This window comes from Ptychodera flava, chromosome 14 (assembly GCF_041260155.1).
Source record: "Ptychodera flava strain L36383 chromosome 14, AS_Pfla_20210202, whole genome shotgun sequence".
Lineage (NCBI taxonomy): Eukaryota > Metazoa > Hemichordata > Enteropneusta > Ptychoderidae > Ptychodera > Ptychodera flava.
The window spans coordinates 40,442,903-40,467,968 of NC_091941.1; the positions used below are offsets into that span (position 1 = coordinate 40,442,903).

The following is a 25,066-nucleotide window of genomic DNA, read 5'->3' on the forward strand; positions in this document are numbered from 1 at the left end:
GTCTATTTTAAAGCCCCAATGGCTGTGAATTTTATGTATTATTTTCATGACTTTATTTTCAAACCAAAGTTGGTTCGTGTAAATGTGCTAACTGAAGTATCAATGCTCACTGATTTGGACTATGCCTACACATTTTAACAGGTTAAATAATAAATGGGTACACTCACAACATCGTGCCCCATGGAAAGTACAATAAATGCAGTATTTCCTACATATACACATCGTGATCATAAAGGAAACAAGCATTGTGCCATCTACTTGAATGCACAACACACGATGGCCAACATTTTGTTGTTGTAATCTTAATTTTCTCTGTCACATGATTAGTTTTTGAAAATGGTGGGAAATCTAAAATGTTAAAACGTTTGAATTTACATGCCACTTTTGACACTTATGACAGTTATACACTTTTTGAGATCAGTTCATTACACATTCGCAGCTATTGGGGCTTTAAAGTATTGAGAGTAGAGCGATTGTCACGAAATTTCGTACATAGTGTGCAGTGGTTCTCTGGTAACAATAGAGGTTTTGTCAGCGTATGTTTCAATGATACTGGTACAGAGTCACCAATACTGAGCCCTTATAGCTTTTGGTAGAGTACGCCTTGGTTAAAGACATTCCGACTCTCAAAACTGTTACAATAGTATTTTGGTCTACCACCTGTGGGGGTTCATTTTTGATCTTGTGGTGTAAACAAAGTTTTCAACGGCCTATGTTTTAACTTACAGTAATGTTTCTCTATAGTTACAACAGGGAAAGCAGCCATTTTGAATTTCAAGTGTCAGGAAGTGTTGGGTAATTTGTTTCTCTGGTACAAAACTCTGCAGGTGACCCATGATTTATATTCTTTATTTTGAAAAGAAAAGTTTCCTGATGGAAAGTTTGAGCAAAGTACTACCTCAACCACCACCTCAGCATTCAGTATGAAATATTATCTTTACAGAATGTTCATAGTTGTACGACCTTCCACTGCTCCTTGCCAAGCAATTTTTGATAATTTGTATTTATTCTAGGCTAGTATGCATATTACACCAACATTTATAAAAATATACCAATATCAAAAAATACCGCAATTATACGGTGTCGCTCACATTTTATCAGAACTGGTACATACCAGTATGGGTACCAAAGATCAACCAGAAAAACAAGAATGACAAAAGCAAGTAAGGTCTGCAACTTCGGTAAGGGGGAGGTCATCTTTAGGAACATGCATATCAACTTCTATAGCAATGGGACAAGCAGATCCTACATACATAAGCAAATGTCAAAAAAAATTAGCCAGAGAAGCTTAACGTTTCTTATGATCGGTGATGTCATTTTTTATTATTGCTACAAACTTTCAATGCATCAAACGCCATTACACTATCTCATCTGCCTGTCACGGAGTTACAATATATTTCCAAGGGCTGGCACACGATGTCAACTTACGCGTCGTCCGTCGAGCGGCCGGTGGCAGTGTCACAGATCGCTCCATCTGTAATCGCGGCCACTTTGATTTTGATGTGACACCCACGTGTGTTTGAGGTTTGTTTGTTACCTAATTTGTCGACCTCACAAAATTTCACAGTCCATACTTTGGAGCAGTCTCCACATGGCAAACATGTCTCGCGTAAATTTCATCCTCCTCGTTCCAATTAATTCGACCACTAAATTATTTCGGCAGTTTTAATTTCCTATTAATTCGACGTTTTTCAAATCGTAATTATTTTTTTCTGGTCGAATTGATCGGGTTTTTACGGTATTCAAATGTAAACAGCACTTAAATCAGTTACAGATAGTGAAATTCCTTCCACTGTGGGGGGATTATGACATCTGGAATTATCCTGGATCCAAATTTCTCATCAGTTCTTGGGTGTCTTACATGCGAAAGTTGCAAAAATTGGTTCGTAATGAAAAAATTTACCTCAGCTGTGTTTTCAGGATCAAATTTTACTACAAATTGATATTAAACAAGACAAAATTATGTTCACAGCCTTCGAAACTGTCTCACAACAAATCCTTGGTTGGTGTACCGGTAGGTCATTTAATATTTGGGGGTTTCCCAACACTTTGAGCAGAAAATTTATCTAATGACATCCCTCGGGACTTTTGTACCAAATTACAAAGCTATCAGACAAGTAATTTTGAGAACAAGTTTTCTTGACCAAATATGACAAAATTGTCTAAAAAATACAAATTTGTATATTTCAGGACAATTTCCATATATCTTACAATTGTCATCCCTGGACATCTGTACACCAAATGTAAAAGCCGTCTGTCCAGGGGCTTTAAAATGAAAATATTTTTTACGATTTTTTGACCAAAAATAACAAAAATTGTCCCAAAACAGTAGTATTTCCAATTTTTTCGTAATTTCAACAATTAAAAGGGTAACACCCTTGCAAACATCCAATCCAAATTTGGGAGCAATTGGGCAAACGGTTTCAGAGAAGAAGAAATTTTACTTAAAATGAGAAAAATAACCAAAAAATTCAGCAAAAATATAAAATTCAAGATATCTTCACGATATTCATCAAACTGATTTGGATCAACCTTAGTAACCTGTATACCAAATATCAAAGCTATCAGATTAGTTATTCTTTTATAAAAAAAATTTTGACCAAAAATTCGGAAAATTGCCCCAAAATTGCAAATATAAAAATTTCAATTCAATTTGTACACACTTGACTGATGTCATCCTGAGGAACATGTATACCAACTTTCAGAGCAATCAGATGAGTGGTTTCAGAGTTAAAAATTTTTTGACTAAAAACTGAAAAAATTACCTGAAAAATAGAAACATGCAAATTTCATCCTAAATTTTACACATCTGCTTTAGAATACCTAAAGGAACCTGCACAACAAGTTTCAACCCTATCTGACCAACGGTTACAGAGTTTTAGCAATTTGCAGGGTTTTTCCTTTTTTCCCCCTCATTTGCATATTTTTGACACTGACAAGTTCATTTGAACAAATTCACATCTCCACCCCTAGATGCACCTGTACACCAAATACTAAGACAGTAGGTTCTGCCGTTTAGCTGTTTTTGATGTGGACGGACATACATACATACATACAGACATGCAAATAGCATGCAAATGAACTGATTCAGCTTATACGATTACCTCACATTGGTATACCAAATGTGAGCTAAAAATTAGTGCACAGGCCCATTTAATTTTAATCAATCCTTTATTTGAACAAGCCCATAGAGAAGAAAATATTACTCAATGATGACAAAAAATATAAGAAAATGATGACTACAAAAAGCACTTACAAACATTTTCTCACAAGTTGATATTGCAAGAAGACACTTCTAAAAACATCCAAAGATAGCTGTTTTGATGAAAATATGGGTGCTATCATTCAGTCTACCAAAATATATGTAGATCAGGCCAGTAGTCATTTGCGTACAAAAGTCTCAGAGAGAGTAATATGAGGTTTCACATGCAGAATATTTCTGAAAGCAGCAGGTGTGTACATATTCAATAAACGAGATAAAGTTCCCCCTTCTTTGACACAAATGTTAATGGGAAATGTTTGTGAGACAACTGAACCCTATCTGACGTGGGAATGATTGTTTACTGCATGAGAATGCTGGAATTCTAATAATAAAAAAGTGGTACACGTCTGTTGAGAGATTTGTGACAAGGTCAAGGATCTAATGGTTAATTCTGTTGTATGCTTTTGAGGAATCTAAGGAAAACAAAATTTTGACTGTTACTATCTCATAAAAATCACCAATTTCTTGCAATAAAAAATCCGCAAGTGAACATATGTCAGTTAAAAATGACCAACTTTAAACTCCCTTTCACCACCATGGTTTGTCCCAAATCCATTGTTTTCTATAGTAAAGTTGGACCTGTATACAGGGAACTGGGGGTGAAAGGGTTAAACTCCGACTGTTGATGACTTTTACCAAGATATTGTTAACGTTTGTCAAGCAGCAAAAATTTCTATGACTTGGAAAAGCAGCACGAATTTAGAGCAAGATGGGGCAATAATTATCTGCTTTTAGTTATGTCACCATGTAAGATTTTGTTTGACATGCAAGATTGTAGTATATGTGAACATGAGATGCTATAAATTATAAAAACGATGAAAACTGAATACAACTGTGAGCATACTTGATATCAGCAAAAGGATCATCTTATTCTACTGCTCTAGCATTATCTAGTTAACCAACACAATATTACATCAATTGAGCTAACAATCATTACTGTGGTAAAGTTAATTTTAGATATACCTGCTTTACCAAAGTGTTCATTATCATGATCAGTTTACAGATGATGAATTCGCTAAATGACTGAACTGCATTTTTGCTCTATTTTGATGGCCATCACACCCACCCACAGATGACAGATGAAAAAGGGGCAGATTTCTTGTTACTGCTACTATACAAACATCTCTCCAAAATTATATTTCAATGAGAAACTTTTTAGCGAGGGTGTCAGCCTGCATTTGATTTCCCATAATCTTACAGCAAATCCTCAAAATGTATCACATTTTTGACCTTGGCTATAGGGTTAAAATGATCATGCCACAAAATAAAAGTGTCATGTCCTATCAAATGGTATTCCTCATTAAACCAATAAATTGCATTGATATGCCATTCACTGATAACATTTGGCAGTGACCACAAGCTGTAAACAATTCAGTGAAAAAGGTCAGATGTTGAAAATGTATAGAATGTAATCAGGCATTCAAGCCATAACCTACTTATAACCATGGATCCCATGAAATGCTTTTGTTTGGCAGCATCTGTTACTGTTGTCTGTGACATGTAATGAACTATGATAAGAGAAGCCCACGCTACCTACATTCAGATGTTCAAACCTGGACTCTGTCAGGCCTTTTTTAAAATTTTAGGAAATTAATGTATGGTTGGTACCAGTTTTTGCTTTAGTGAATTTTTCAAGGGTAATTCATAGCCCTACCACGAATATTATCAAATCTGATCAGGATTAACAGTACAAATAAGAATTAATGTTGGGATTTCAACAAAATTGGATTTCAAAATAGGTACGACTATGCACTTGTTCTTGAATTATCTGGATGACATTGTGAGTTCAAAGTCCTGTTCTCGCCTTGTCTTGTGCTAACCACAAATGCACTGTGGGTAGAAATCTGACTCCTCATCACACAGTCATTCGTGAGCTATTCAGCTCTGAGACTATTCGCCCCATAGACGTGTAAAACCCTCGCTTATGTACACACGTCAATAGTCCCCACAGCTGAATAGCTCACGAGTGACTGTGCCTCATCACAGTACGAATTTGAGATAGTGGTCTATTAAACATCTTCAACACTAACATAGTCGCTTTCATCACAAAAGTTTGTGAAACTTAAATTACACTTTTGCATCTTTTCAACTTTTTAGACATTGCTATCTATCCCCAAGCACGGCAGCCTATAGCCACAGTCCCTCGTGGGCTATTCATCTCTGGGACTATTCGCCCCATAGACGAGTGTACAGAAGCGAGTACACTCGTCTATGGGGCGAATAGTCCCAGAGCTGAATAGCCCACCAAGGGACTGTGTTCGGCACAGAGTCCATGTAGCCGACAATGAGATAGCCTAACCCCGGTAACTGGCTTCTCGTGGATTTCTTCACTTCAGTTCGTAGCCAACAACTCCTCCAACAATTTTGACGGCTTCGGAGCTGCTGATACCCATGGAGTCCGCTACTACCTCCATGAAATACCCTAACGGTTGACAAGCAAAGCAGTAGTGAGCAGTAGATTTGAGGCTGCAGCAAGTGAACGAATTGCTCGTCGAATGCACTTGGAAACGCAACTTCCGCCTTGATGCAGAGATGTGTGGTGGGATAGCTAAGAGGGCGTTGTATACATGTCGCGACGCCATCAAAGCCTACGATACGGGGCTATATATTTTGGACTTTGCTCCACTTCCGGCCAACAAAAAATTCACAACGACTCGAGACTTAAAGGAAGAATAGGTAAGAAATTAATTTGTGTCGTTAATTCAGTACTTTAATGGGAGACTTGTCAGCCTTTTAGTAATTTGAAAAAATGAGCTGTCAACTCAATGTATCTCAGTTCACTGTTATTGACGCGAATACGAGTGTGATCCTCGAATCACCGAATACTGTGCACCTTGGGTTTCTTGATATCTGTTGTCCTGTAAACATACTGTCTTTTACTCAGAACCACCAACGTTGCATGGTAATCGCACACTTTCCACACAGCGGACCGTCAGTATGTCGTGACTGTCAAAATGATCAAACTTACAGTGTGCTGTTTACGTAATAAGAAGAGTAAAATAAGTAAATGGTAATTCAAGAGCGGGGAGATAGCCCATAGTGTGCTACCCACAGGTTAGCTGCAAAATTGTAGCTCTACGGTGAGGCGGTCGGTAAGTTTTTGTTTTTGCGACATCGCTCACCAGTAGAGCTACAATGCCGATGGCCCTGTAGCATACAAAATAAGCACGCTGCACATGGCATGGCATTTTGATGTAAAATCCCATATATTTACTGCATTTGTTCATACTGATTTATCACTACTGAAGATTAAACACTATACTACACTAGCCTTGTCGAGTATGGGGTTTGGTATTTGTTCAAATACGTCGATCGCGTTCCAAAAACATTTCTTGGAGCCGCCATTACCAACTTCCGGTAATGGCAGCTCCCAGAAACACGCTCAATGTTTATGGAATGCGATCGACGTGTCTGTGCTAACACCAAACCCCATAAACGACAAGGTTAGTGTAGTATAGTGTTTAGTCTTCAGTAATGATAAATCGGTATGACCAAATGCAGTAAATATGTGGGATTTTACATGAAAATGCCGCGCCATGTGTGGCGCGCTTATTTTGTATGCTACAGGGCCTTCGGCATTGTAGCTCTACTGGTGAGCGAGGTCGCAAAAATAAAAACTCATCAACCGCCTCACCGTAGAGCTACAATTTTGCAGCTACCCACAGGTGTGTTGAGTCGCCAATGTGGCATATGCAGAAAAACACTTTTACGTTAACTTATTGTACACTGAACACTCCACGCGCCTGTGGTACTTCCTCCATGGTTCAAGATGGCCCTTTGATTATGATATGATGAAGGTGGCCATTATTTGGAGAGAGTAGTGGAGACCGTAGCCATGTCGGAAGTGTTAAGCTTTTGGCTACGCTGCCTCTCTAGAATAGACTGGCGGTATAGTGAACAGCTTGACACTCCCGACATACTCATACTATAGGGCTATTGATGTAGGGGCCAGGACAATCTGATTAAAATCAGATGTAGAGCCTCTCACTATAGTGAGAGGCGACAGCAAGAGAATACTGCGTAAGTAAAGACGTCGCCGTACTCTACATCTGATAGTAATCAGATTGGGGCCAGGACAATTCATCACAACACTGTCCTGGACCGTAATCCCACGGTTACTCTAGCCCAAGGTTAGAGTAACCGTGGTAATCCCATTTACAGCTTCATCCAAAGCAATTTCAGCAGAAATGCTATCTTGTCCTTTGCCAGTTTGACTCTAACTTAATCGTGCAGCGAAACAGATCCTATGTAAATGTCCTTTTATTATACTTGTTATGCAGCAGAACCTTGAAGAAAATAGATTTACTGTGACAATACTTTAAATTACATCTTTTTTGACAGGAAATGAAGTTAGACACAGGTCTTTGCATTCACTCCAAGTGAGTTTTTCCAGGAGAGCTGTGTAAGCAACTTTAATAGTGACATTGACAGTCTTCAGAAGAGATCAGAATGTGTGACAGTCATCTCCTGAGACCACACACTCCAGTTGGAGAGGTAGAACATGTCCATCATCTGTCTGAACAAATTGGTAATTTATTTCTCAACCAAGAATACAGTGATATAACATTCATAGTTGAGAATACCAGGTTTCATGCACATAGAGTAATACTGGCAGCAAGATGTGAATATTTCAGGTAAGATTTTTTTACAAACAAAGACTAAAGGATCAAAATTTAGAAAAGCCATGATGCATAATTTTGTTTTCCTGCAACAAATAGTTGTAGTTCTAGTGTTCATTGTTCATGTTCTATGTTAGCAATAGAAACAGTAGAATTTGTTGAAATTTGCTGAATTTACTGCTGTCCCTCATGTGTGTGTGTATGTGTGTGCATGTCTGTCTGTCTGTCTGTCTGTCTGTCTGTGAAATGAATTAGTAGACCAACCTTTCATATAGGGGCACATAATTCATGGACGTACAATAAATTGTTTGTCAGTGAAGGTTATTAGCAGGATTTGCTATTTGAATGATGACCTGTTATAACAAATTCTACATGACCAAAATTTCAAAGAAACCTGTCTTTTTGTAAAAATTCAGTGCACCGGGTGAACTTTCCTCTATGATGTCTATAGGGTTAATATGTTTAATATCTGATGTACTTTTGTTTGCTCATGTTTGACATATACCAAAGAGAGTTTGTATGGTAAGTTGGTGGATATCTGTCTGTCTGTCTGTAATGTATGTGTGTACGCATGTATGTATTTAGTCTGGCAGAGACCCTACGATTCGCGTTCTTCCCTGTCTGAACACGCGCGTGCCCTTCAGAGACGTGACATGAATCCCAGGGTCTGGACGTTCTTGCAAGCAACCGGCCCGATTTCTGCCTGATCCGGGTACTTTATAGAACTCCACACATCTGTTAATCAAAAACAAAATGACAAGTACCATAGCCAAATAAAACGAAAAATGAAAAATAAAAACATGCCGCGTATATAGGTCTAGCTACTAGTATATATTCTCTCCGCCCAGTTAGATAGGTGTTTCTTTTGACGTCACTACCCTTATGAATATTCATATACTTGCAAAAACCGACAATCGCTGTGTCTGGCAGCGCGTGCTCACAGCTGCACAGCGTAGCCTTCGAATGCAGGCCCATCGTGGGCGCACAAAAACAAGGCACAGCGACTGTGGAGAGTCTAGTATGTATTATACGTATGTATGTACGTACATACATGGCACATTGTTGTCATGTTGTGTTATGTTTTTTGTACAGACCCTTGCTGTACATGGCATAGCGCTACCTGTCAAAAGAAAGATATATCATTCAGTGTTGGTTTTGTTGGTTTCAGAGCTCTGCTTTTTGGTGGGATGAGAGAGTCTAGACCTGAGTGTACAGAGATTGAACTGAAAGACACAACATCCCTAGCTTTCCATGCTCTGTTAAAGTACATCTATACCGGTAAAATGAATTTACAAGACCTGAAAGAAGACTCTTTGCTTGATATCCTGGGACTAGCACATCGATATGGATTCATTGATTTAGAATTATCCATTTCTGACTATTTGAGAGCCACTTTGAATATCAGTAATGTGTGTCTGATCTATGATGTAGCAAGTCTGTATCAGCTGAGATCGCTCAAAGATACATGCTTCAGCTTTATGGATAACAATGCTGGTGAAGTCATGCAAAGTGAATCGTTTCTTGCATTGTCTGAGGTAAGATTTTAATCTTCTTTGATTGTCACCACCAACAAATTATGCAGTGATCAGTGACAGGTTATAAATAGCAAGGGAAGATATTTTTTAATGGATAAAATGATCACTGAGAAAAATTAGCATGTTTGGCAGGAAATAATGAGTAAGTGAAGTGAGGTGGTTAATTTTGCTGACAGTGCTACTATTCCACAGAGACATCCTCTATCTACTACCATACCACAGAGACATCCTCTATCTACTACCATACCACAGAGACATCCTCTATCTACTACCATACCACAGAGACATCCTCTATCTACTACCATACCACAGAGACATCCTCTATCTACTACCATACCACAGAGACATCCTCTATCTACTACCATACCACAGAGACATCCTCTATCTACTACCATACCACAGAGACATCCTCTATCTACTACCATACCACAGAGTACCACCTAGAACCTCATCATTATAACATGCTATTACATGATTTGAATTGATAATGTCAATCATTAGTCATATGAAAGTCATTGATTTTTACTGAATATAAACAAACCAATCGAGAAAGGATTGTGTCAGGTTTCGTGTTACAGTAATGAATTTTAGAAACAATCTTATAACATGTATATTATTTTGCATGCAAGAAAGCTTTATAGAAAGTAAAGCCATAGTCTAATACTATTACTGTGCCTTACGCTGCATGTCGATAATAAAATCACAATCATTTCTGTATTCTTTTCTAAGTATTGGTTATTTATTTACACTACAGGCAGCTCTGACAGATGTAATATCCCGGCATTCTTTCTGTGCATCAGAGATAGACATCTTTAATGCAGTGTTAGAATGGAGCAAGAACAACCCTGACGTGGATCCAACCAATATTGTTTGTGCAGTCAGACTTCCATTGATGAGTCTACAGGATTTGTTGAATATAGTCAGACCAACCAACCTGGTATCACCAGATGCTATCCTTGATGCAATCAAGTTGAGGGAGGAGAGTCGTGATATGGAGCTAGGCTATAGAGGATATCTTGGTATGTTGAACATTTGAAGTTAAAACACTTCAATACCATTAAAACATTGACAGGGGTCTTGAACAGCACTTACTCTAAATTTTCAATAACACAGTGCAAAATAAAGGCAAAAAAGAACGATCAGCTGCTAATTGTCTGAAATTAAAAAGCTTCATTGGCTGAATTTGTAAGTCAACAAATTCACACCATATTAGTTTATCATGAAACTTGATTAATGCCCTGATGTGTTGCCATAATAGAAATGCACTTTAACATGGATGCTATAACCAACTCAGATGCCAATGTTTAGATGAACATGTCCCATTCTGGACTGACTTTTACTTTTACTGTACACAGTTTATGTGTTAGTAGTGCACATGTACTTCAAAAGTTGTCATCTGCATATTATATAATAAAATGTCCTGCTCATATTTTTGGCAGGGAAGTGCAAAAGGAAAAACCGCAAAGTTTTACTCAGCAACAATATTGTTAAGATATTGATGATTATGTTTGTTTGGGCTGCACTGAATGTCCAAGCAAGTCCAGTACAATCTGAAGTGATGTTGATATATATTTGGTGATGTGAAGCTTCTTACATCATACATGTAATGTTTCACATGTGACATATCACTAATCCTAGGGCCATGTACACCATCATTTTCTGCATTTGTATGATGCATGTGAGATGGGGACCATTTCTTGTGTACTGATATAACTCATGATGAATTCCTGAAACTTTCAGCACCTGAAGAAAATGTGGCTTGTATGAAACACGGTGGTCAAGTGATCCGTGGTGAAATGAAGGCTGCTTTGCTTGATGGTGATACAACTAACTATGATTTAGACAGGGGGTTTACCAGACACCCTATTGAAGAACCTTCTGGAAATGGTGGTATTGTCATCAAATTAGGAAAGCCATGTATAATTAATACAATCAAAATGTTACTATGGGACAGAGATCCAAGGTGGGTTATGGCTTTTCAGAACATGGGAACCTTCTGTTCTTCCTCTGAATATGGAAAAGTTAAAAAAAGCAGTATTATATGTAATACCATATTTCTTGTTTATGTATTGGAATGCATTATGAAAATTGTATTGTAGATATCAACACTCCTTTAAAACTGTCATTTTCAAACATATTAATTCCTCCATATAGTTGACAGTTTTTTTGAACCCTCAAAGAGTACAGTATATGTTGATTTAGATGCTCATTCCTGTCTGGTTTTGTTACACCTAAAGCATCCCAAGAAATATGTCAACCAGTTTTCTCAAATTTGTCCCATTGTATGACGACTTGCTTTGTTTCTTGACAAATACTTTGTTAAATTTGTTTGATATGCTGCATGAACAATTGATATCTTATGTGATGCCGATCAACCTTTTTGTGTGCCGAATTTCTATTTTTGCAGAAATATAAAAACATCAAGTAAACTTCAACTGATTGTTTTACAGTTCACAAAAATAATAAACAAGTTTACTTTTCAACAGAACTCGTGTTTCTGATAGGCAGTCTTTTGCCCCTGTATTTGATGACCTGAGCTACCCTGGTGAGCTTACCTTGTACAAATGCCAGTTGTGTATGTGTGTCAAGGATTGTTTGAATGATAACTTTCAATTCATATTCAGATCATATTCCTACTACATTGAAGTATCAATGGATGAACAAGACTGGGTTAAAGTGATAGACCATTGTAGCTACATGTGTCGATCATGGCAAACATTACACTTTCAACAAAGAGTGGTCAGGTAATGACTTTTGATACTATCGGTGGCTTTTCTCCAAAAAATCTTCTCACTCAAGTTGTGCATTAAATCTGCCATCAAAGGAATACAGCAGTTATAAGAATGTTTGTACTTCATTAAAAGAGGAAGTCGGTGAAACAAATAAAGTTGTTCAATATTTTATGATCAGGAAGATTTTTGTAAAGCTGCCAGATCTAAATGATAAAAAAGTATTCATATGTCATTGTACAATGTTTCAAAATGTGTATACCGGGAACAGTTTTATCAGACAACAGTGTATTGGAAAGGGCTTACAAAGGATCTACCATTTTGTCATAGACTTGCATGTTTTGTCCTTGGATTATACACTAATCAGCCATTCAAATGACCCGACTGGTAAGCAGCAAGGCTTAGTAGAAACTCAAAGCTTGGATTAGTAGTGAATGCATCTCTGTGGTACCTGTGTAGGTGAAGGAGTCTAAGACTGTAACACTAGCAAAATATGATTCATAAACTTGTTTTCATCAATGTAACATGTATCATGATATGACAATACATCTGAACCTATGCAACATTGGATTAGGCTGAAATTAATCATGACAAAAATATCCACAAGCTGGTGAACTCATATTTTGTACATCCCTATGGATACACATTAATGAGAAGATTGTAGGAGACTTTTTAAGTTGTGCATATTTTGATGTTAGAATGTTATTGTTACAATACCCAAAGATTGACACTTTTGCCTTTTCTTGTAATTTCCTTATGTCACTTTTGGTTTTTTTTGTACAGATATATCCGTATAGTTGGAGTACACAACACTGTCAACAAAGTGTTTCATTTGGTATCATTTGAATGCCTCTTCACAAACAAACCATTCTGTCTTGATTCTGGTATTTTAGGTAAGTTCTCTTTTTGGTATACAAGAATTGAAGTCACTGGGAAAGCAGAATTGACCAGGTCTTTAAATTTCTCTGTCTCCTCCATGTCATGAAATGGCATACATAGTATATGCTATGATGATCCCTTGACAATATTCTCTATAGTATATGCTGTGATGTCCCCTCAATGGCATAGTAAACACCCTATTGCCTGGTCATGAGGGCTATAGCACCCGTCTATTACCTTGAGGGGCCGTGTGTTACCACAAACACATCACTATTCCCAAAGGCCATAGACCAAGGGGTATAGCGATGTGTTTCTGGTAACACAAGGTCACGAGGGGTAATAAACGGGTGCTATAGCCTGAATAAAGACCAGGTTGTAGGTGTTTTATAACACACCACACGCTCATAATGTATTATGTTATATAGTTTTTAATGTGTTTTGATATTTTGCACCGCAACAATCCATTGTGACAAGTTTACTGGGCAGTGTTTCTACAGCGGTTTCAGTTGTACAAGGTATCACTTTCTTTCAGTCAGAAAAATGTAACAACTTAGCCGGCTATTGAACCACTCTTTATTGAGAGTGGGGATTTAGCCGAGCGGTTCTCTCTGTGGCCTCTCCGCTAGGCGACTGATGCCGTATGTTGTGGGTTCGAACCCGATTGAAAACTAGTCGTATTTTCTTTCAAAAAATATTCTAAGCATACCTAGCGACATCCTTAGTTGCACTTTAATCTTTTCCGTTGATGAGCTGTTCAAGTTCCTAGGCTGTTGGAATGTTGGAAAATGTTGGAAAATCTGGAATCTGGAAAATTTGGTCAGAACTATTTCCCTAGGGAAATAGCTTTTCAAAAAATACCCTCTGACATCACTTTTGTCAATCCAGTGGGGACGAGACGTATCTATTTTATCGTCACGTGATGGATTCTGGCGAATCGCGACACAGTATGAGCATGTGGCGTGTTGTAATACATGCTATGGTTGCCCCTAGATGGCATTTAGTATATGCTGTGATGGCCTCTTGATGGAATGCTGAGATGAAATCTCGGCATTTTTTGATAAGCATTGCGTTATTGACACACATTGTATTGCAATGAACTATATCTATATAACTCAAAGGATGAAAACTTCAAGTAGCGTCTGTGTTTGTCTTTGTGGAGTTGCATGGACGCATAGTTGTGAACATACATTGGTTTATTAAATAGTATTGACAATGGTGTTTCTTTGCTACTACCTTTAATACCAGTACCAAATGAAAATGTTGCCACAGTGAAAGCAAGTGCATGTGTTATAGAAGGTGTCAGCAGAAGTCGCAATGCACTGTTAAATGGTGACACCAAGAACTATGATTGGGATTCTGGATATACATGTCATCAGTTAGGCAGTGGAGCAATAGTTGTACAGTTGGCTCAGCCTTTCATCATATCATCTATGAGGTAGGTTACTCAAGTCGTAATCACTAGAGATTGACAAGTCCATGTTTGTGTACTAATCCAAAGTTGTACAATAAGATTGCAAACGATCTTTTCTTGCATTCTTTAGAAAAGTCTTAATAGAACTTTGTCTGATCTGTGCCAACTGTTTTGAGATGTGAAATATTTGTACCATGGTTCTTAGGGTAGTACCGTGTGTGCCTTGACAGTGAAAGACTTAAACTTTTGTTCAGACTTTCCTCAATGAAAATTTTCTGTATCAAGATCAGGGTTACTGTGCAGAGTTTGGTACTATGGAAACAAAGTACTTATTATTTATAGAGATTTGAAATTTAAAATGACCACCATCCATTTGTAAATCTATGGGGAAAAATAAAATTTTATATTTTTAGAAAGTCAGATGGTGAAATTATTTATTACTCCAAGAGCTTTAAAATGAGCTCCCATAAGTAGTAGACTAAAAGAGTCTAAAAAATTTGAGGGTTTAAGAATCTGTCCCAGTGTAAGGAACCGTATCAAGTGGTTGCATTAAGGAGTAAAGCAGAGTATATTTTCACATGATAGACTACTGCTGTGGGATTGTGATGACAGGAGTTACAGTTACTATGTAGAGGTATCATGTGATCAGCATAATTGGACAAGAGTTGCTGACAAGACTAAGGAACAGTGCAAGTGAGTACAACTGTCACCCAAAACAACATGATTTATTCATGTGACTACCAACTTTGTGCATTTCAAGACAATACACCTTTCTCTCATATTTTAGATATCCAGGTAAACCCACTGCTGTAAACACCATCAATACCAAGTTTCACTGTAATAAATGACTTGACCTTGCTCTCGGATTGGTCCCAAGTTTTGTTATCTTCTTGTTGTATCCCTTTAAACAGTAAATTGTCTCGTTTCATTTGACCTTTCATCGAGTCCAATTCACTCGTCAAATCACTCACTTGATCGTTCAGCAACTTATTCTCCTCGGCAAGACTAGCAGTCTCTTCATGGGTCTCCACAAGTTCATGTTTAACGTCTTGGATTTCATCAACGAGTTCATCTATCTTTTTATTCAAATCGGCCGCCATTTTGTCCATTTTCTTGCCCAGGTCGCTCTTTAAATTACGTAATTCACGCATCACGTCGCCAAGTTCAAAAGACTCATTTTCTCTCAAAGTATTCGAGGCGTATAACGTATTTTGGCGTAATTGTCTCTTCTCAGTGGTCTGCTGAGAATTTTTCGGGGGGCCTGGGTTACTTTCGATGTCACCGGATAATAAGAGCATACTCAACAAAACCATTCGTAGCCCTAGGCATAATCCCTGACAACTGACCTGCTCGTAATGGCCGACACCTGCTGCACAAGAGGGTTGGTCAAAGGTACCAATTCTCGCTCTCCATGTTTCAATTGAAACTCCCATTTCAATAAACATGCTTGCAGACGTTTCTTTTCCACTTGTTTATTGTATATATTTTGTACTGTATGCTAGCGATCTGTTTCCATATTGTGTAATTATTTTGTATATTTTGGCCGGAGGCCACAAATACTGAAATAAACATCAATATAACACTGCTGTAAACAGTTAAAGAGGATCAGTGTGCCCTCTAACAAAAGAGACTTCATGCAACTTCTGAGTCAACTGAAAAATTTGAGAAATTTTCTTGAGTCACAATATATAATTTCTTATTCATATGAAAATTTTCTTGCGTCACAGAGAATATTTGTGAGTCATGGCGTGCCAAATTGGCTTAGAGGGCACAGTTAAAGAGGATTGTAAGAAGATAATTGATGGAATAGTGAATACATATGTAGAGAAATTTTGTATAGGGAGACCACAAAGCTGCATTATGGATCACAACTAAATCAAACACACTGTGATTTTGTGCAATGTACATCTGGAAAAACACGCTCTTTGCCTAAACAATTATAGGCAACTTGTGTCATAGAATGTCATTTACTGTATTGAACATCATCATTTGTCATTTAATTAGTTGGTGTCTTATTTGATTTTTACCTGTAGAAGCTATTTGAAAGACTGGATATGAGGAAAGTTCTTTCCACAGATGAACATGCATACTTGTCATATAAATATTTTCCTTTTCAATATTAGTGTTGTTTTTCTAAAGAAATGAAAGAATTCTGTATTTTCCATGCCTCACACCTGATTGTCTTAATTGCAGATCGTGGCAAACTATCTTCTTTGATAAGAGACCCATGACATTTGTGAAAATTGTTGGAACACATAACACTGCTAATGAAGTAAGTTGATCACTTTGTGCATTTACATACAAAGTCTCCAGTAAAGAATTTAGTTGCCAGCAAAATCCCAAACGGGGATGGACAGAGTTATACTAATATTTCTTGAGAAGTACAGAGTGGTATTTGTGTTTCTATGATAAATTTGAAATGCAATCCAGTATGGTTGTCATAGGGCATTTTTATCTCCATGTTTTCATATTCTCTGTTGTAGAGTACCCCAAGGTGATTTGCATGTGCATGCAACTTTTCTTTCAAAATGTCCTCCAAAGTTGATGGCATGTCTTTTTGTACAGTACATGCCACGATGACCCCTCAGTGGCATTCTATTCAGTATATGAGTGATGGCCCTTTTTAGGCATTCTGTGTGTTACTTAGACATGCAAAAACAACTTGGGACAAAGACCAGCTGTTGACAGGTGCAGGTGCTATGATATGTGGCTATGACTTTATGTACCTGTGCTTACCAGTCTGAGTCACACATTGTGATTGGTGCAACTCACCTAAATATAGATGGGGACTGTGTCATTTATAATGACTTGTACATCATGCATCTTGAACATATCAAAGGCTTGTATTACTAAATTTAAGGGAGCAAAAATGAGTAATTTTTTACAGAATAGAGTCAGGTTTTTATTATCATTGGTCTCAGTCTGTGAAAATTATTTACTAGTACTTTGATGAATTAATAAATATTTATGTGTACTTGCATTTTAGGTATTCCATTGTGTTCACTTTGAATGTCCAGCTCAATTGAATGGTAGAACTCAAGAAGAACATCCAATGGCAAGTCAGCAAACAGTATCCTCTGCATCAGCAATGATTGGTCCATCAGCACAGCCGGCTGATGTTGCCATGGTAAACCTCAACCCCAATCAAGGTGCCATGGCTGGCGCTGGGCTACCACCTAGACAACAGCAAATCTTGCCACAAGGTGGTGCTTTAAGTGGAAGTGGTAATGGACATGGACCTTTTAGGTTCTGAATTTGTCTCTCTTGATAAAGATAACTTTATAGAATACAAGTATTACTGATATAGTGATCAGTTCAGTTAACAAACCCTACTAGTGGCCTTGCATAGTGAAGATAATGCCATATGCCCCAGTACATAAAGTCACATTCCCCAGCAGATAATGCTATATTCCCAAGAAGATAATGCCGTATTACCCAGCAGATAATGCCATATTATCCAGCAGATAATGCCATACTACCCAGCAGATAATGCCATATTATCCAGCAGATAATGCCATGTTCCAAAGAAGATAATGCCATATTACCCAGCAGATAATGCCATATTATCCGGCAGATAATGCCATATTACCCAGCAGATAATGCCATGTTCCAAAGAAGATAATGCCATATTACCCAGCAGATAATGCCATATTCCCAAGAAGATTATGCCATATTACCCAGCAGATAATTAGCTACGAGTACCTATGAGTATGGAAGCTCAATAACAAATTAACATGGACACCAATTTGTACTTTATGAGTTTTTGCTTTTTAAAATTAACCAAATATTTTAGAGTTATATAATAGAAAAGTACATAACCGATGTGTGAATGTTTCATGTTGTCTGGACTTTCCATATGACAACATTTGTAAGAAAAGGAACTTCTTGTGATGTTCACAAAATCTAAGCTAAGAGAAATATTTTCAGATAACAAAGAGAAACAACATCTGATCAAAAAATTATGTGTCAAAATTTAAAATTTTATGTTATCTGTTTCCTGCAAAGAAATAGATGTCCACGACACATTAAAATATTTAAAGATTTGCTACTGGGTAACTTTTTCCAAAAATTAGTTCAAAAGCAAATCCTTTGTTTAATTCTACTAAAAAAATGTGAACATCATTATGAAATAATGTTTAGTTGGTCACTGCAACCCTAACACTAGTTCAAGTGCCTTTCACAAGTAGTTACATTGAACATTCTGGAACTGCTGTACCAGCAAATAGGTTATTTATAAATGTTATAAATGTACCAAATTTCTATCATAAAGTGAAGTTATTACAAAATAGCTTGACATTCTTGATATGACACACTGGATTTTGTGTATCATAAATTCTTTGAATCTTTGATGCTTGGTTGTGTTGCTGTATTAGTATTCCTATTAACATTGAAAATCTTAACTTCACAATCCACATGGGATGACATCAGCCTTGGATTTGTACTGCATCTAAGGTCATGTTTGTACTGCATCCAAGGTCATGTATGTGAATGCCGTAAATACAAATGCATATCAGAAATTTGAAATCTCCGAATCATCCTGAAATATTTTTCTCAATTTTTGCACATATGCAAGGGAAATTGAATAGCCTACTATTATGCAGATGAATACATACCATGATATCAGTAATAATGAAGCCAGCATATTTTACAGCATTATTAAATCCAGCAAGTCAGCTGGAAAATGTATAGATCCAGAATGAATGACATCAAAAGATTAGCAGCTCATTGAAATTGTGGGCACAAGACAATACATCAGTTTTTGTTAAAATTTGGTTTTATATATAAATACCAAAAGAGCTTATATGATGAGTCTAAGTGGCGTCTATGTCTGTATATTTGTGGGTATGTGCGGATGTAGTCCGTCACACACAAAGGCTCCAATACCGCCAAAGCTACCGTCTCAGTATTTGGTGTACAGGTAGATGTAGGGGTTGAGATGTGAATTTGTTCAAATGAACACATCAGTGTCAAAAATGTGCAAATGAGGTAAGAAAAAGCGAAATTCTGAAACAGGCTTGAAACAATCTTACTCCACTGACTTGAGTCATTTCCTGTCATTGTTTATGAACGGTTACATATTGACAGACCTGCTCAAACCATAGACAGCAAGGGGAGGAAGACCGTCAGTAGAGGGGAGGAAGACCGTCTATGGTCAAACTAGGGGGGGGGGCTAGCTGCCTTTCTGCTATGCATGTTGCTAAAGTTGACCTCCAGTACCTAAAGTTTCAGACCTTAATTACTTTTGTCATTCTTGTTTTTCTGGTATAAATATTTCTTGTTGTTTTTCTGGTTGTACTGTGCAGAAATCATTGTCATAACATCAACATAGAATTTTCCTGCAATGAACAGATACAAACAACATTTATTGTTGATCTTTGGTACCCATACTGGTGTGTACCAATTCTGATCAAATTTGAGCGACACCGTATAAATGCGGTTTTGTTAAAATTTGTTTTTCAGTTAATCCTCTTTCTACCAGGCTCTGTAAACAAACCACAGAAATAAATTCAACTTTGGAGAAAGAGGATTAATCTAGGTCACATGTTGTCATGATGGAGTTGCTTTGACCTGTTAACCTGTTAGCCATAAACTCATGAATTTACAGCTAAACTTTGATAATTAGAAATGCAATTTATTCTCTGAAAAGCTAATAAGTTTCCCACAACAGTGTACAAATCTGTTTGGTTATCAAGATTAAGATGTCCAGTGCTTTGTCAGAAAGAGTAGAAATATTGATAAGAAATGGTATAGTTGATCCAGGGACTTGCAAAGTGCAAGTTAATTCATGTATGTTTTACAGGTGTAGTGTCTCTTTATTTTAGTCAGCGTTCTGTAGATATATAACTGTATGTTTGTATATCTTCAATTCTATGGCACAGGAGAACCACAAAATTCACTTTTCACAAGTCTACTTGAGTGTTATTTCTGTTTAGGTAAATCCATTGACGTTGTCAATTCTAAGTTTTCTTTCATTGATGTAGCTGGTGATGTAATTGATAGATTATGGATCTTATACATGTAAGCAATGGTTTTGTGTCTGTGTACTATTTTCTTGGTCAAACAAGGAGTTTCTTTAAAACTTTGAAAGAAAGCATACTCAACATAAATTATTGCAAAAAAAGCATTGCTACAAAGTAACCACATTTGTGTGATATTTTTCCTCTATGGCTCTATTAGTCAAATTTCAAGCAAGGTTTCCTTCAAAATAAACAGAATGATCAGCTCATAATGACAACACATTGTTGTATTGTTTTATTAAGTCCAGTGTTTATGTTTCACATGAGCCCAAACAGATTTCTTGTGTGTCATTTCTATCACAAGTTACAACTCAAAAATATATTGATCCAATTCTGTCTAGTCAAAAGGAACAATATACTTCAGCAATGTTATGTCTTCATGTCATATAAATGCTACAATCCAACATAGGTTAATACCAGTATGCTGTGTTGGGTTTTATTACATATCCTGAAGTCATGTCATTCATGGTATCTGAAAAGTCTGACTCAATATCAGTACACTATGTAGCTTTATAAACATGAAACAGGTCTAGACTTCTGTCTCCAGAATATGCAGACATTAGACATTTTATAAATCCAGCTAGTAAAAGAAAACAAATTAGATTATGATACAAGTTTAATGGGTCTTTTATTAGTCCCCACGGACTCCGTCCAGGGGGGACTTATAGGGTTGGTCATGTCCATGTGTCTGTGCGTCTGTCTGTTCACGCAGATATCTCAGAGATGCCTGTAGTGATTTCATTCAAACTTGGTACAAGGATTACTTCATTATGTCATACATATGCACGTGGATTTGTTTTGTGATACAGTCCAATATGGCCGCCGTGGGACCATTTTGTTACGATTTTTTCATGTATGGAGCCATAACTCAGGCACCTCTCAACTGATTTTATTCAAAGTTGGTACAAGGACATTGACCTATATCATACATATGCACGTCAATTTGTTTCACGATATGATCCAATATGGCCGCATGGCGGCCATTTTGTTACAATTTTTTCATGTCCTTAGCCATAACTCAGGCACGTCTCAACCGATTTTATTCAAAGTTGGTACAAGGACATTGACCTATGTCATGCATATCCACATTGATTTGTTTTGTGATACGATCCAATATGGCTGCCATGCGGCCATTTTGTTACGATTTTTTCATGTACAGAGCCATAACTCAGGCACATCTCAACCGATTTTATTCAAAGTTGGTACAAGGACATTGACCTATGTCATAAATATGCATGTCAATTGGTTTCACAATCCGATGCAATATGGCTGCCTTGTGGCCATTTTGTTATGATTTTGTCATGTCCTGAGCCATAATTTGGATATGTATCAACTGATTTTTTTCAAAGTTGGTACAAGGACATTGACCTATGTCATAAATATGCATGTCTATTGGTTTCACAGTCCAATGTAATATAATGGCTGCCCGGTTGCCATTTTGTTAAGATTTTTTCATGTTCAGAGCCATAACATATTTCCACAAGTATCATTCAAAGTTGGCACAAGGACGTTGACCTACGTCATACATATGCACATCAATTTGTTTCACGGCATGTAGCAGTATCATGTCAGTTATTGAATTTTTGTAGTTAGTCTGATATGTCAAGAAATACTGCATCAAATTTCATGAAACTTGGTACAGATGTTAAGCTCACATTGCTTTAACAGTGAAAAAGACATTTATCAGTGTCAAGTTAATTAATTTGTAATTGCATATGTAATGAACTTTCCTAATTAGAGTGATATATCCACAAATACTGCGTTAAATTTGATGAAACTTGGTATGTACAGATTTTGATCTCATAGTATTGTAAATACAAATCAGTGACACTTAGTGGTATCATTTATATATATAAATTAATTGCTAGTTTGCATTTACATAATGGATTTTTGTTTTTAGGGTGAATGTCCAAAGTACTGCATCAAACTTTATGAAATATGGTACCGGTGATAATCTGTCAGTGTTAGGATAGGATGCAAAAATGTTTGGCAGCATCCTGTCGATTAAGTACTAATTGATTCATTTTAATGACCTTTTGTATTTAGTACCGTGGCTTACATTGGTTTTATGTTTTCACCACCATGGAACTCATTTTTGGCCATTAAGCCCCATCTGTATCACAGTAATTTTAATCACAGACCTAATTAATGAAGAGGACTCTTTCCTCTCAGAGGACTTGAGTACCCATTAACAAGTGGGGACTGTGTCAATGACTTGTTATCAAATCTCCCTTTCATGGAATATCTGAACAATACTTTTGGGTAAAGTTGATTGAATTGCATTCAAAGTAGAAGTAGTGATATTGCTCACCTTTGTGTGATGTTCTGTCAAATCATTTATTTACAACAGGATTTCATTTCACTATTTTGATATTTGAGATATTAACACTTGAATTTAAATTCACTGATTCTGATTGTTGAACAGTGGTATCTGTTGCTATTTAACATACATGTTGACTACGATTTAGTCATGCAGAATTCATCTATCAGCAAAAATAGGAAAATTAAATCCTTGTGAATAATGACTACTTTTTCAGTGCTGTTACTTCCTATTCATACTCAACTATCTGTTTCTATATACACAGTAGTTATTTTCACAATTATACATTACCATTACTACATGATTCTTTCAAAGTATGATGGCTCCAGTTTGGATCATGTGGATGACATCAGCAACTGAACCTTCAACTATCATTGCCATGGTTTATGCCTCAACATGAAGAGTTAGACTGGAGAAAATGGGATTGGGAAATTCTTCTATATTACATGCCTCGTACATCGAACGTCGCGCGCTTCATAAGATTCAATGGTAATTCGTCAATGATGTCGCGGGCCGCATAGTCATCATTGGACTGAAAGTGAACCGGAACTATTTTCAACTTAACAACTTTTTGATGTAAAAGTGTTGAAATTTCATGTTTTGCATAGGAAATCCGGTTTTTGGAAAATTTTGCAGAAAAAAATGATAAACCGCATAACAGTAGTTCAAATATATCAATGCACCATTTGATGATGAAAATCGTTCCATTTTTAACGGTTTACCGTCGAAAAGGGAATTAAAGAATCTGATTATCATTTGCCAATAAACGTAAATATTTTGAGTGAAAACTGTGTAAGAGAGGCATGTAATGAAAATATTATAGCCCAAACAAGGGACTATGTACCCTCGGGGCAGGAGACAATTTGCCCTCCTTACGTCGGGCAAATGGTCCCCTATCCTCGGGTACATAGTCCCATGTTTGGGCTATAATATATAATATTTTATGACTGCTTGTCTTAAGTACTGAAATCCATCATTTCTGTAACCTTCAAGTAAAGGTTACTGTGATTAAGACAAATTAAGGTAGAACATGCCTTGGGTACATATTCTGACTGTCAAACTTTTACAATTCTTTTCTGATATACCACTTGTGGGGGTTCATTTTAAAGCTCTTGATGTCATTTGTGTCTCTAGTACCAAATTTGCACGGTGACTTCCAATTTATATTCTTGATTTTAAAAGAGAATGGTGGAAAGATTCCTTAAGGAAAGTTTGATCAAAAGTTTAAGTCTTTCACTTTCAAGGCACATAGTACCTTAGCATTTAGAAATGTGCAAACAAAGCCAAGTGATTGGCAAATTCATGGGGAAGATCGTACAGTTCAGTGTCTGCTTTCACTAGCTTAAATACAACTGAGTATATCAGAACTATTTATGTATTTTTAGGATCAAAGTTCTCTCACTTCATAAGTCAAAATTTATCTTTGAAGTCTTTGCAGTTTAATATCCACGCATGCAAAGTGTACAGTAATAAATTATGTATGTTTTCCTGTTGGAGATTTCAATGTCTAATCTTACATTGAAGTACTCAGTTTTGACCCAATTCTTTACTTTTCTATTTACTTCTGTGGAATTGTATTTTACATTTATCTGGCAAACTAGAGGGATGTTATAGTCTTAATAAAAACTTCTTGACTAGTGATATCAAATGTGCTTCACAGTGGCTGTAACAATCACCCAAACTACTCTGCTTGATTTTGTCTTTTATACTGCTTATGACCAATGTGCAACAGTAAAAAAAATGTTTCAATATTTTTTGAAATGCGTTTAAAAGTTACTTACTGTCATGGGGTTCAGTGCTCTGTAACTGGTTATAATCTGCTTTGCTGTTTGCAATGTTTGTGTATATATATTTCATGGCAGCTGTTTAAGATAATGTATATTAATTCAAAATATGCAATAAATATATTGAATTCAAAGGAGAATGTTGTGATTTCAAATGATTACTATGGAGACCCATGATGCATTTGGTTAGATGAACAGCACCACAACACATTCACACAATTCAAATGACATTTACATTCCAATAACAAAGCTAAGTTACAGGCTGAATATGGATGTTTATGTTATGCAATGTTATGTTCAGAGGAAGAGTTAGATGAATGCACTGTACACAAGCTGTTCATGAATAGTTGCGGTTTCACTATCCACTGGCTCTATTCATGGATAGGGTAATGTTGAACTTCATTTTGAGTTCAGCTCATTACGAATTGTTTTCAGATGATAATTTTGAGAATAAGTTGATCATTACATTATAGAAATAATGCACAATGCGCTAACCATTGACGTTTATTT

At 36.7% G+C, this 25,066-nt stretch overlaps 1 protein-coding gene across 1 annotated transcript; it reads left to right on the forward strand.

Moving 5' to 3' along the window:
• Positions 1-5,781: 5,781 nt before the first annotated feature.
• Positions 5,782-24,696, forward strand: LOC139150502 (BTB/POZ domain-containing protein 9-like). The gene is made up of 11 exons (XM_070722922.1): positions 5,782-5,938; positions 7,604-7,896; positions 9,050-9,416; positions 10,171-10,435; positions 11,157-11,379; positions 12,041-12,160; positions 12,929-13,038; positions 14,270-14,459; positions 15,021-15,128; positions 16,629-16,707; positions 17,422-24,696. Exons 2-11 carry the CDS (start codon positions 7,712-7,714, stop codon positions 17,686-17,688), a joined length of 1,914 nt encoding a protein of 637 aa, XP_070579023.1. The 5' UTR covers positions 5,782-5,938; positions 7,604-7,711; the 3' UTR covers positions 17,689-24,696.
• Positions 24,697-25,066: the final 370 nt, after the last annotated feature.